The sequence below is a fragment of the Octodon degus genome, unplaced genomic scaffold, assembly GCF_000260255.1.
Source record: "Octodon degus isolate 3935 unplaced genomic scaffold, OctDeg1.0 scaffold00072, whole genome shotgun sequence".
In the NCBI taxonomy this organism is placed as follows: Eukaryota; Metazoa; Chordata; class Mammalia; order Rodentia; family Octodontidae; genus Octodon; species Octodon degus.
The window spans coordinates 7,449,988-7,461,995 of record NW_004524648.1 but is presented as its reverse complement, the minus strand read 5'-3'; the positions used below and the strand labels follow the sequence as shown (position 1 = coordinate 7,461,995).

At 37.9% G+C, this 12,008-nt stretch overlaps 1 protein-coding gene across 6 annotated transcripts in view; it reads right to left on the bottom strand.

Moving 5' to 3' along the window:
• Nf1 (neurofibromin 1) overlaps window positions 1-12,008 on the bottom strand; it is a 307,973-nt gene that overhangs the window by 52,496 nt on the left and 243,469 nt on the right. For all 6 annotated transcript variants that reach the window (XR_002821949.1, XM_004635435.2, XM_023719976.1 and 3 more), the window contains 7 exons: window positions 7,165-7,358; window positions 5,553-5,693; window positions 5,122-5,401; window positions 4,356-4,570; window positions 3,785-3,846; window positions 3,421-3,535; window positions 2,657-2,758 (listed from right to left, as the gene is read on the bottom strand). Coding sequence is in view for 5 of the 6 variants with exons in the window: in XM_004635435.2 (XP_004635492.1) it covers window positions 2,657-2,758; window positions 3,421-3,535; window positions 3,785-3,846; window positions 4,356-4,570; window positions 5,122-5,401; window positions 5,553-5,693; window positions 7,165-7,358 (1,109 nt within the window). In the remaining variant the exon portion in view is untranslated. The remainder of the gene's footprint in view (window positions 1-2,656; window positions 2,759-3,420; window positions 3,536-3,784; window positions 3,847-4,355; window positions 4,571-5,121; window positions 5,402-5,552; window positions 5,694-7,164; window positions 7,359-12,008) is intronic.

The window sequence follows — 12,008 nt, the reverse complement described above, 5'->3', positions numbered from 1 at the left end:
TTTTTTTTTTTGCAGGGATAATCATTTTATTTTTTATTATTCATTTTAATGAGAAAAAAGATAAAACAGCAATTAAAGTTTCAAAACAGGTTAGTAGGACAGTTACAATAATACATTGCATACTGCCTTTGTAGTAGTTATTCAGAGGACAAGATGCAGACATACCTACCTTATCTAGACAATATTAGTACAAATCTTCTCATTGAACCAAGAGAAAATAGCTGTATATCTATCCTATCATATATATATATATATATTCACAATAAATGTTTTATTGCCAATAACACTATTTCATGCCCATCTTGTTTATTCTAAATGTTGATTCCTTCGGCCTCTACTTCCTCTCCACGCCAGTGCACTGTGCACTCTAGTATTGGAATGATCTCAGTCTTGCTTTTGACTTTTGGTTTTTTTTCTTGGTCTGGCAGAAAATTTTCAAACTCCTTTCTGAAGAATGTTCAGTGTTACTTTTGTTCTATCCAATCTTCACAACCTTCTTGCCAAACTGCTTTTTGGCAAGTTTCTTCAAACTAGAATGGCCCGCCCACCATTCTGCCCTGCTTGTATAGGTCCCACCCCCCACGGCACCTTCACCGAAGGTTTGCTCCCTTTGTCTCTACACTACATCCCATCAATCTCTTTCTTTTTTATTTTTTTGTATTTTAGGGAAGGTCTACAGGATGTTCAGGGTCTCACTACTAGATCGGACTCATAGTGATCCGCCTGTTTACAGCCTCCCAAGAGCTGGGATTGCAGGCACGCGCCACCACACCCAGTCTCAATTGCCAGCACAGCAGGCCCAGGGATTAAGCCCCTGGCCCCTGTGCCCGCTTGCAGGTGCTTTAATCTGCTGAGCTATTTGGTTGGCCACTAATCTCTTTCATTTAAGCTCTATCCTTTCAACTTCTTCTCACTCATACTACTATAGTGTTCCCTTCCTGCTCTGAATTAAAACTGTATGTTATTGGTAATTCTTACTTAGCACTGTACTATGTAAGAAAATAAGGACTTTAGAGTCAATCACCACTGGATTAGAATCATGATTCTGTGTTTTATTAGGAATGGGACTCTGGAAAAGGCAGTCTTTCTGAACCTCATTTTTACTTATACAAAAAAAAAAAAAAAAAAGAATAATTATAAATCATTTAAGAATAAGATGTTTGGAGGGTTGGCGAGATAGTTCAGGGGACTAAGTACCTGCTTAGGCAGGCACAGGGACCTGGGTTTGATCTCAGACACCACATGCTGTGCCACCCCCGTCCCCACCCCTGGGTATGCTGAACGGGCCATCAAGACCAGGCGTGGTGGGCCGGGGAGATAGCTCAGTAGAATAAGCACTTGCCTGGCAAGTGCAGGGTCCTGAGTTCAATGCCCAGTACTGAAAAACAAAACAAAACAAAACACCCCAAAAGACCAGGTGAGGTGGTGCATGCCTATAATCCCCGTGCTGCAGAGGCTGAAAACAGGAGGATCATTATGAGTCCCAGTGTGAGCTGCATAGTAAGACCTGTACCAAATACATTAAAAAAAAAAAAAAGAAGAAGAAAAAAGATTAAGATGTTTGTAGAATATTTAATTTCACTAGAACCTAATAGGTATTTATTTTTCTATAATGACTTATAAGTCTGGCCTATCCAAGATTCCAGAAACTGGAAGGTAATACCATTCATCGCATCAGTGTGACACATGATGCCCACATACGTTAAATAACCTGCTCAAGGGAAGAAAGGCGAGGTCAGCTCAGCCCATGATGAAGAATGGCTATGCCACTGTACTCCTTTTAAACACTATCAGGGCCTAATGTTTGATAAGTAAGTCTTCTACCACTGAACAACACCCTCAACTCAGCATCAAACACTTTTGAGGATCAGGTTTACTTCTCTTAGATTTACATTTCTCCACAGTAATGACAATTAACAATAAATATTTTACTTAGTTCATCATCCATCCACTCCTCAACCCCCACATCTACCCTGGAATGTAAGCAACATGAAAGCAGGCAATTCTATTGGCTTTGTAATTCTCAGCCTCTAAGATAGGACTAAGCATGCATCAGAGGCTCAATTAACAGTAGAAAAAAAGTAAGTCCCCCCAAATTCATCTCTTTAGCACTGGTGAAATTTAAAAAAATTACAGGTACCTGAGAATACAAACTGCATCCTTATTCTTTTGCTAATGTAACTCGTTTAAACAAAACTAATTTTTTTGGGCCAGGGAGATGGCTCAGTGGAATAAGCGCTTCCCTGGCCAGTGTAAGGGCCTAAGTTCAATCCCTGGTTCTGCAAAAACAAAAACAAAAACAAAAACAAAAACAAAAACAAAACAACCTCCCCACCACAAAACTAATTTTTTTTTTCCCCCCTAAACAGAGCTTCACTCTGTAGTCCAGGTTGGTCTTGAACTCAAGGTGATCCTCCTGCCTCAGCCTCCAAGTGCTGGATTTACAGGCATGTGCCACCATACTCTGGTAAACAACTAAGTTTTATGACAAAAAGTTCTGCTTTCACTACAGCTTTTTCCTATCACTGCTTCTTGATCCATTTTCTGAGCTCTTTATCAAAAGAAAAGAAAAGAAAAGAAAAGAAAAGAAAAGAAAAAAAAGCATGTAATACTGACACCCAAAAGAAAGAAAACTCACATTCTATGCAATAATTACCTTATTAAGAAGTGGCTGTAATTTGGTTAGTGCTATTACTGTAGCTTCTATCAGAACTTGACTGTTGTAAGTATCAGGTCCTTTTAAGCAGCTCTCAAGTGCCTTTTAGGGAAACAGAATTCTTCATTTTACTTTCACTGAAATGAAACATTAACTCTAAAACTGAAATCTCCCAATGAGTTTAGGATCATTTACTTATTTGATAAGCAAGATAATTATTTCTAACACAATGTTGATCTTGAGAATTAGGGTAATACACATTTTTTATTTTTAAAAATTTCTATATTGTATTTGAATACTCAAACATTATAGTAATTATAAATTTGTAGTTTAAAATAAGGCTATAGTTTTACTATGTAATTGCTTTGAAAACATAAAGATACTTGTTTAACAAACAGGCAAAATACTTTTCTTTGAAAGACATCTAAAGAGAATTTCTTCAAAGAACTACAATAAGAAAAATAGGAAAATTCATTTTTAAAGGTTTAATAAAGAACATATAAGACTTTTTGTTTTGGGTTGTTCTGAGACAGGGTCTTACTCTGCAGTTCAGGCTGGCCTTGAACTCACTTTGTAGCCCAGGCTGGCCTCAAACTCACAGCCATCCTCCTGCCTCAGCCTCCTGAGTTCTGGGATTACAGGTGTGTGCCACCACGCCTGGCAAGAGACATTTTGTTAAATCTAAATGACTTCAGAAGCGAAGAGGAAGACATACTTTACAACTTGGGAACCACATATATTTGGGAGGAGGGAGGGAGAAGTACCTTGCTAAGAATACGGATTATCTGCTTTATCTGCCCATGAGACACTCGTTTACTAATACAGCCAAAGACCACAAGAGCTCTTGGTTGCAGAGATGGATTGTACTGGAACGCAAATCTGCAATTAAAAGATTCAAAGAACTTATGAAAACCTTTGTGTGTCTTTACTGAACACACTAAATATGATACTTATTATGCACCAATACCTTATTTTCTTTCTTTTTTTTTTAATTGTAGGTTTTCAAACCCAGGGCCATGCATACACTAGGCAAAGTGGTAGGCATGTCCTAACACTTAGCTATGCATCCAGCCCCTATGTTTTAAAAAATGCACATGCTTTTATACTTATTTGTAATTTGGGACACACCTTTGGGCTAGTTCTGTCCACTGGTCCAGCCATTTACATGTTGGAATATCTCTCATACATGCCTAAGGGTAGGAAGAGACAACGCTGAATATGTACATGTCATACATTTTTAAATAAACATTTAAATAATGTTCATTATAATATCATTACTGTAAACACATGACTTTTTTCTTTCTTTTTAGTGGTTGGATATCAAAGCCGCCTACCACTGAGCTACATTCAGCTCTCTAGAGCCTAGGGCCTCCACAATGAACCACATCCACAGCCCTCTTTTAAAATTTTGAGACAAGGTCTCACTAAGTTGCCCAGGCTTGGCTTGAACTTGTATCCTCCTACCCTGGCCCTGAGGAGTGCTAGATTTACATTTATGTGCCACCATGTCTGCATACAGATGACATTTTTTATTTAAAAAAATTTTTATAGATGACATTGTTACTGATAACACATTCCATGAAAGTGTTTTAAGTATTAATTGTATAACAGCAGAATAAATAGGTATTTCTTTGTACGGCAGTACTAGATTTAAAAATAATTATTTTTCATTTATTTCCTATCATTGTCCTTTACATACCTCCATGATCTCCAACAAAGCTTCTGTGACTGTTTCTAAGGATGTCAATGCAAAAGTCTCCCTCTCATAGGAGCCAGGAGAGAATGACCTATCTCGGTAACTGGACCGGAAGGCTATCACAGCTGCTGACTTAACTTTGCTAATGCCAAACAACAAGTAAAATTTGGGTAATGAGAACTCTGTTAGACTGAGTCTCAAAACTTGCTTGGTTTCTTCTGTGTAAAAGAGAAAAGAAACAAGAAAGACATTTGAGGATATTGTTTCATTTCCAATTTAGAAAATCTGAACATCATAAAAAAATTAATCATGCTCCCTAAATTAAACCTAGATCGATCGATCGATCGATCGATCTATCTATGCTTTAGCTCCGTTTAACTACAGATTAATACAACATTGTCAACTTACACTGTTTACATAAATCTTTATTATAGTTTGATATAAAAAGTAATTTATTCTAATTCTGACAAAATTGCAACTCATTATACACCTATATCAGACGCTTGGTGTTAAGACATCATTATACATAAGAAATTTAGGTGCTGTGCCTGCTGAGGATATACTTCAGCAGGCACAGCACCTGCCTGGTAAGCACAAGTCCTGAGTTCAATTCCCAGTACAAAAACAAACAAATAAAAATACACTCACACACATACACACTTTATAGCAGTCAACGTGCATTTACAGTAGTCAAGAGAAGTATAGTAATTAGGTGAAGTAAAGAGGACAGAGAAACTGATGAAACGCAAGTTACTTTCCTGGAACTTACCACTAAAGTGGAGCTGTGAACAAGTACACAGAGAGTGGATGATATTAATGACTAATCCATGTGTGGAAGCTCTGAGGGACAACGGGCCTGTGGCTACTAAGAAAGTAACAACATGGAAGAGGTAGGGAAGATGAGCTGCTACATCAAGGGAATTGTTGAAGGACAGCATCAGCATGTAGCGGGCTAAAATAGCAATATCATCCCACATAAGATGTTGTTCTAAGGTAGGAGTTGGCGATAAGCATGTCTTGTCAATTATTTTGCACATCCTCCCAATAACCTGTAAAGAAGAAGAATTTTAAAAGATATGGAACTAAGCGTTGTATAATAAAAAACGAGTTTAAAATATGTAGGTGCAAGACAAAAAATCCTCTTGATGACAGAAACAAGTATATTATGCCACTGTCATAAGGCAAAGGAAAAGTGATTACCTTGCTCGAGACCAATTTCACATTTCCAGAAGCTAAAGCTACAGCAGTATCTGCCATCACCTCAGCTTTTATTGATCCCAAGCCACCAGTTGCACTGGTTTTGATGAAACTGTCTAGTACAACATCAAGCAGATCTGTAATCTAGTGAAAGTGGGGGAAAAAAACACAATCGTTTCAATCACACTAACAAGTTAATTTTTAATTAAAAAAATTCAAAGATAGAACAATCAAAATGACGATTCTGTTTTACTTAAATGCTCCAAAACACTGTTTTATCTAGAGATATATCATTAAATATAATTTATCATAAGCTATCCAGGGAAGGATGAAGACATCCACTTGACTCCTTCTGAGTAAGATATTAATATTTAAGTTTAAAAATTTGTATCACCAACTTCATTTACTTACAAAGCATTCTGTGTTCCTCTAAGACAGTAATGAAGTGACCAATTCAATTGTTTTGAAATATAGAAAATAACATCAAATACTGGAAAATTTCCTAGAGTTGTGAAACTAGCTCTAAGGTCACTTAAAATTATGTGTACAATTTGCAGCAATGTTTGAGTACAGGCACTGCTTCCTTAAGTGCTTACTTTGAAGAAATAATATGTATAATTCTTTATTTTACTATCTATCTATCTATCTATCTATCTATCTATCTATCTATCTATCTATCTATTTAATTTGGTGGAACTGGAGATTGAACCCATGCCCTTGCGCTTGCCAGGGAAGCGCCCATTCCACTGAGCCATCTCCCCGACCCCAATATGTATAATTCTTGTCAGATTAAAAAAAATCTGTCTGTTTGCCTTCCTTCTGACAAGGTCTCACAATGCAGTCCAGGCTGGCCTTGAACTCCTGCCTCAGCCTGAGGGCTGGGATTACAGCATGCATCACTATACCCAGTGCTACATCTTATATTTTAACAGGGTTTTTTTTTATTGCTAGAACTATAAATGAAAGTAAATGTCCCAGGCAACATCCATAGGGAAACATTTACTGAGTTTGGCATACTGGTCTATGCCTGTAATCTCAGCACTCTGGGAGGCTGAGGAAGGAGGATCACAAATAGAGCCCCACCTGAAACAACCAAGTGACACAGCAAGACCTTATCTCAAAATGAAAAATAAGAAAAGGCTTGGGGTTATGGCTCAGTGTACAAGCTCTGGGTTTAATCTTTGAAGAGAGGAGAAGAGACAGTGCCGAGGACAGAGGATGGGGAAGGGGGAGAAAAAGAAGACAGAGAGAAGTAAGGCAAGAGAGAAAAGAAAAGGGGAGAAGAGGGAAGGGGAAGGAGAAGAAAAGAGGGAAGGAAGGAAGAATTATTTACTGACATCCTGGTATGTAGAGAATAGAACACATTATTAGAAATGAAACTAGATTTCTACAATTAAACTCTAAAAGAGTGGTAAAATAATTAGCTTTTCTCTGGTTCTGAGATGTACATTAGATTTTTACAATTTCAAACCAGATGAAGAGGTGGGTGAGTATCTGCTTCTGAAATAATGAACTGTTTCTGTACACTGCATATCCCTCACACCAAGCACAAAGCGGGCATGAGATAGCTATTATTCAAAGGAGACACTAGAGAAATATTTGAGCAACTCAATACCTGCCCAAGGCTCCCCCATATTTTTGCTTGAATAGATGGATACATCTGTTTCTCATTTATGGTCATGGTTATCAGCTTATCAAGAATAGCAGTAACTCTCTGTCGTTTGGCATCATCATTATGCTTACAGAAACGGACTAGATTTGACAGCCATGGGGTCATATATTCCAAACAAAGGTGTTTCAATTCAATACCTGGGGGAAAAATACACAGTTAGCTTAGATGGTCTATGAAAATTATATCAACTGTTACCATAAAGGGATTTGGGTTAACACAAGAGAAAAGGTAAAGATCATTACCTAGGATCAGGCCCAAAGAAAAGGAACTTGGCAAATATGTATTTGAAGACAAGAGATTAAGGAGAACGAGCCTTGAAGAAGTCATTTTGAAATCCAGTAAGTCAGTTTTTTGAAAGTTTTTTTCTCCCTTTTAATAATGCCTTTTCTAATTAAAATTTTATTACATTTTACCTCATTGTAAAAGGAATATGTATCATTAACTTTTAGTAAAAAGAAAGTATTACCACAAAAATAAAACTAGTATTGATACATTGGCATGTAACCTAATCTCTCCTAAATGTTCAAAGTTTTGCACAGATAATGCACATTTATGTGTGTCTAGACATTAAAGCCTCCAATCCACAAAAACTAGGATTATGCTAGTTTTGGTATTCTGAATATTTTTTCATTAATTATATTGAGATTATTTACTCTTAAATATTCTACAAAACTACATTTTAAAAATTTTGTGATTTTTAATTTCTTGAGATATGGTCTTGCTATACATCAAACTGGTTTTGATCTCACTAAGTAGACCAGCCTGGTCTCGAAATCATGGCAATCCTCCTGCCTCAGCCTCCTGAGTACTGGGATTACAGATGGCTCCAAAATACTTTTAAACTTATTTTTCAGGGCCAGGGAGATAGCTCAGTGGAATAAGTGCTTGCCTGGCAAGCACAAGGTCCTGAGTTCAATCATTGGTACTGCAAAAACAAAACAAAAAACAAAACAACAAAACCCACCTTATTTTTCAAAAAACACTTTAGAATTAGAAGGTACATAATACAAAATTAGGCATTTAAATCATTTTAAGTGTCTAATTCAAGGGCAGTAAGTACAGTCACATGGTTGTGCAAAAACATCACCATCCATCCATCTCCAAAACATTCTCACCTTCTCAATCTGAAACTCTACAACAAAACTTATTTTTTCTTCCCCTTTTTGTGTGGTACTTGGGACTCTACCCAAGACCTCATGCACGCTAGGAAAATACTGCAAAACGTCCTCAAATCCCTCTACTTGAACTTGGGACTGAACCTGTGCTACAGCCCTTTTGTTATTTTTTATTTTGTTAAATCATTAAGTTTCCCAGGATGGTTCAAACTTGTGGTCCACCTTCCTCAGTTTATTACTGAGCTTACAGGTGTGCACCACTGTATCTAGCTAAAAATCACTTTAAAAGTTTAATCAAAACATCTATATAGATCCAACAATTCGATCAGTTCTCTATTTGACTGCTGGGGGACTCTACAAAAGTAGGCAAAATAAGTCTATGATGATTAGAGGTCGTAATAGTGTTTACTTTTGGTGATGGGATGACATCAAGTCTGGGCCTCGGAAGTGTTCTGTATCTGAAAGATACATTGATAATGTATTTACATGTAAAAGTATATTAAATTGATGCCGGGCATGGTAGTACACACCTGTAATTCCAGCACTCGGGAGGCTGAGGAAGGAGGATCACCATGAGTTTCAGGCCAGCCTGGGCTACAGAGTGAGTCCAAGGGTATTCTGAACTACACAGTGAACCACATTAATTCTTTAGGGCAAATTCTAAAAAGCAGAACTATAAGGTCAAAGACTGATTCTCCTTAACCATCTTGAAATCACTTTCAAAGTGCTTTCTAGTAAAATTTCTTCTTATATGCTAGAGACAAAAGTATTTAATTTTTTGCATTTTAAAATTGAGTATCATTCTTTCAACATCCATCCTTTTGAACATAGTGAACCCAGGGCCTGCATACTAAGCTACATCCCCAGCCCTTTTTATTTCGAGAGAGGGTCTTACTAAGTTACCTAGGCTGGGCTTAAATTTGTTGATCCCACTTCAGTCTAGTCATTCATTCACTCGTCATTTATTATTCACTCTTTTTTAAAATGTATTTGGTACAGGGTGTCACTATGCAGCTAGAAATCCTAGTGATCGTCTTCAGCCTCCCCAATGCTGGGATTACAGGCGTGTGCCACCAATTCCCAGTCTTGGTGGCTGGCTCAGTGCTCCCGGGGGCAGGGCCAGCACAGCATGTGGTACTGGAGATTGAACCCTGGTCCCTATGCTTGTCTAAGCAGGTGCTTAGTCTGCTGAGCTACCTTGCCAGCCCTCATTTATGGTTTTTAAAAACAGGGTCTTGCTATGTAGGCCAGGCTGGCTTCAAATCCATTATCCTCCTCCCAAGTCTCTCAAGTGCAAGGATCACAGGAATGTGTCACCAAGCCCAGCTGTATGTTACTGTTGATTTGTTTTTCTTAAGTGACAAGAACTCTTTATGACTAAGGGTATTATTCTTTTCTCATATTTGGTTCAAGTTATCTTCTGTTTAGATTTATTGTTCACTTTTTTGCTGAGTGATATTTTGAAAATTTTCAAAGTCAAAGCTGTTCAACTATACTTTGTTTCACATGTCCTCACTCATCTAGAAAGCAGTTAGATATTCACTCTTCCTCTTCTTTTGTTAATGGTTCCATTTTTTATATTCAGCTCTTAAACACAGTTAAAATCTTATTTTGGTACCTTGTAGTGTAGATAAAATCTAATTAATTTTCCAGGCTAACTTCTGAAATGATTTAATATTTCTCTCCCTCTCTCCAGTCCTTCCTTTTCCCCTTTCCCTCTATCTCCCCCATCCTCCTCTGTAGTGCTGGGGACCAAACCCAGAACTACAGGCTAGGCAAGGGCTCTGCCACTGAGCTACATCCTCAGCCCTGTGATGCTATTTATCATCTATTCAGATCTGACTGATGATTTTTTTTCAATTATAAAAAATTCTTTTTGGTTCTTTTAAGACAAGTCTCATTATGTAGTTCAGGCTGGCTTTGACCTCAACTATGTGGCCAGGCTGGCCTCAAAGTTTTGAGCATCTTCAGCCCCCTGAGTGCTGGGACTACAGGCACGTACCATCAAGCCCACTCTGATTGCTAACTCTTAAACACCCAGACATCTATAGTTTTAAGTTTGCTTTCTTTACTTTCAGTATTTTCAGTATTTACTTTACTTTCAGTATTTTCTTAGCTATTCTTGTACTTTGAAGTAGAATTTAAAAACAATTTAGGGGGCTGGGAAGGTGGCTTAGTGGAATAGGCGCTTCCCTGGCAAGCCCAAGGACCTGAGTTCAATCCTTATGTCCGCCAAAAAAATAAATTAATTAATTAAATAAAAACAATTTAAATTATATCTCCAATCTCAATACTAAAATTCCGTGTCTATTTTTTTTTCTTTTTTAAAATGTATTTTGTACAAGGCCTATAGGGTCTCACTACACAGACTGGATTTATAATGATTCTCTTGTTTTCAGCCTCCCAAGTGCTGGAATTACAGGTGAGTGCCACCACAGCACGCTGGGGATTGAACCCCAGTCTGTCCCCTCCATCTGCCTAAGCAGGTGCTTTAATCTGCTGAGCTATCTAGCTGGCCCTTCCATGTCTATTTTTGATGAGACTGCATTCAAATTGTCTTCTTCAGAGGCTGGGGAGATGGCTTGATAGATTAAGCACTTCCCTGGCAAGTGCAAGGGTCTGAGTTCAATCCCTGGTTCTGCCAACACCCCCCCCCCAAAAAAAAATTGTCCTCTTCAGGAGGAACTGTTCCTGCAGGAACACAATATGCCTGGTCATTGACTCAAATCTTTTCTTATGTTAATACTTAGCAATACAGCTTTATACTTTTACTGTTCTATCAATCATACTTTTTTTTTTTTAAATTTTGGAGGTACTAGGGATTAAACTCAGGGCTTGAACTGATTATACACATATGTTGGTGTTTTGTTTTATTTTTTAAATTTGAGAGAGTCTTTAGGCTAAACTGCCCAGGCTGGGCTCTTGCCTAAACTTCACAGAGCGCTGGGATTACAGGATTAGCCACCTTTCCTGCATACATCATCTTAGGGTTTGATTCCCAAATCTCTCACTTGGAAAATATAAAATGACCTAGTCATAATGAATTGCTACATCTCTTAGTTATTTGCTACAAAACATCAAGAAATGTGTCTGAATGAAGAAAAATAAAGCTGAATATGTTATGGGAAGAAAGCCAGAGGGAAGAAAATATTAACAAATAAGCTGAGAGGGCTGGCCAAATATCTCAGTGGATTAAAGTGCCTGTTTAGGCAGACACAGGGGCTGGGAGTTCGATCCCTGGGCCTGCCCTGCTGGCTCCGTCCTTGGGACGTACTGAGACTGCTATTGAGGCTGGGTGTGACTGGGCATGGTGGCACACAGCTGTAATCCCAGCACTTGGGAGGATGTAAACAGGAGGATCACTACAAGTCTGATCTACATAGTGAGACCCTGTAGACCCTGTCCTAAATGCTCCCCCCCCCAAAAAAAAAAGAAAGAAAGAAATAAGCTAAGAAACCAATGTTCCTACTTCTACAAGGTATGAAGATGGACAGATAAGGAATGGATCTTAAATTTGTGAGATTAAAGCTGAATCAGAACTGACTCTGGTCCCTGCATCATGCACCATTGTAGTCTCCAGGAATCATATGTCCAACAATTACATTTTCCTTAAAATCAAGGGGACAATATGGATACTTTTTTATGTGGACTTTTCACTGAGAAAAAAAAAAA